Here is a 1,561-nt window from a genome sequence, read left to right as displayed (position 1 = left end):
CTATAGAGTTTAGTTCCACTACTGTCAAAAATTTAATTGACATCGACCAAATTCGCGTCATCATATTGTCTTTGTTACGTAGGTTTTTATTATTTATGATCTTATCAACGTCTACTTTCCTACTTGATCGTTATGTCTGTATATATACAGTGGCGTAGCCAAAGAATTCACACTTAAGTTTGGGTTTTCTACGGGTTTTAGGTTAAAATTTATACTGGTTTGATATCAAAATACATGAATATATAACACTAAAAAAGAATTTTGTATGGGTTCGACCGAACCCGTTCCTCAAAAGCTGCCTACGTCCTGTCTATATACATACACTGATACACACCCATTATATAAATATATATATTGGTTTCCACGTCATTAAAAATTAACAAACATTTCATTCCATCATAATTTATTTAGACACCCAAATGGGAGAGAACTCATCAATAGATCAAAATGCCTCCTTCTCTTCTTCCTCTAATTCAGTAATGAAGCTATTTGGTGTTTCCTTTACTGACGGCAACATCGCTCCGGCTGCACCTCAACTCGAAGGCGACAACAAGCGATTCGAATGCCAATACTGCCGACGAGACTTCGCCAACTCACAAGCATTAGGTGGCCACCAAAATGCACACAAAAAAGAAAGGCAAAGATTAAAAAGAGTGCATTTCATGAGCAACCATCACCGCAGGTTTGCAGCTCCAGTTACCATAATTAGTGCACATGCAGCAAGATCTGGGCAGTTCCAACAACAACCGCAGCCGCAGGTACTGTCGGGTGTTCCGTTAAGGTTTCCTGGTAGGTTTTACATGGGACGACCACCTCAAGTCAACATGGGTGTTTCAAATACATCAAGGATGATTGAAGAAGGAGATGATAATGGTGATGGAGTGGATGTTGGTCTTCATCTTTGAAGTTTTATGGTTTAGTTACTTTTTTTTTACTTTCAATTTTGGGTTTTTGATTAATTAATATATTTTGATGATTTGGTTTTAGTTTATCCATTTGTGGCTTTTCTTTTTGTTTATTCCAGATGAGTTTAATAATTTCATGTAATCATTTTCTATTGGAAATAACTACTAGTATTTAGTTTCCAAAAATTAAGGTTTCTTGAGTATATATCAAACAAATGATTAATTTTGTTAGATTAATAATTTGTTAATAACTGAATCTTCAAGGGATATATGGTACAATTATATATATATATATATATATATATATCTGATTTTCTTTTAAGTAAAGTTGCGTATTCAAAACATGTTTTTACAGGTTTCCTGCTAAAATTAACCTCTTGAGAGTGGCGGTTGTCTAACACAAGCTACGATTTACCTGATAAGTTTTCTAGCGACAAGTTCTCCTAATTTATTCTTTTTTATTAAGAGGTGATTTTCCTTTGGAGCATTGAAAGCATATCCTGTAGGGATGGCAATGAAACTCGAACCCGATGGGAAAACCCGAAACCCGACATAAATGGGACGAGTAATACCCGACCCATTAGGGTTTGGGACGGGTTTGGGATTTCTAATATACCCGATTACCCGACCCGATTACCCGATAACAAAAACCCATT

At 35.7% G+C, this 1,561-nt stretch overlaps 1 protein-coding gene across 1 annotated transcript; it reads left to right on the top strand.

Annotated features, from left to right (window-relative positions):
- Nucleotides 1–419: 419 nt before the first annotated feature.
- Nucleotides 420–1,011, top strand: LOC143614796 (zinc finger protein 5-like). Its single transcript, XM_077088125.1, has one exon. The coding sequence runs from the start codon at nt 420–422 to the stop codon at nt 903–905; it is 486 nt and encodes a 161-aa protein (XP_076944240.1). The 3' UTR covers nt 906–1,011.
- Nucleotides 1,012–1,561: the final 550 nt, after the last annotated feature.

The sequence above is a fragment of the Bidens hawaiensis genome, unplaced genomic scaffold, assembly GCF_021521415.1.
Source record: "Bidens hawaiensis isolate Kalapana, Puna unplaced genomic scaffold, B.hawaiensis_p1.1 tig00041110_1, whole genome shotgun sequence".
NCBI lineage: Eukaryota > Viridiplantae > Streptophyta > Magnoliopsida > Asterales > Asteraceae > Bidens > Bidens hawaiensis.
The sequence above is the reverse complement of the archived record's forward strand: the minus strand, read 5'-3'. Positions and strand labels throughout refer to the sequence as shown.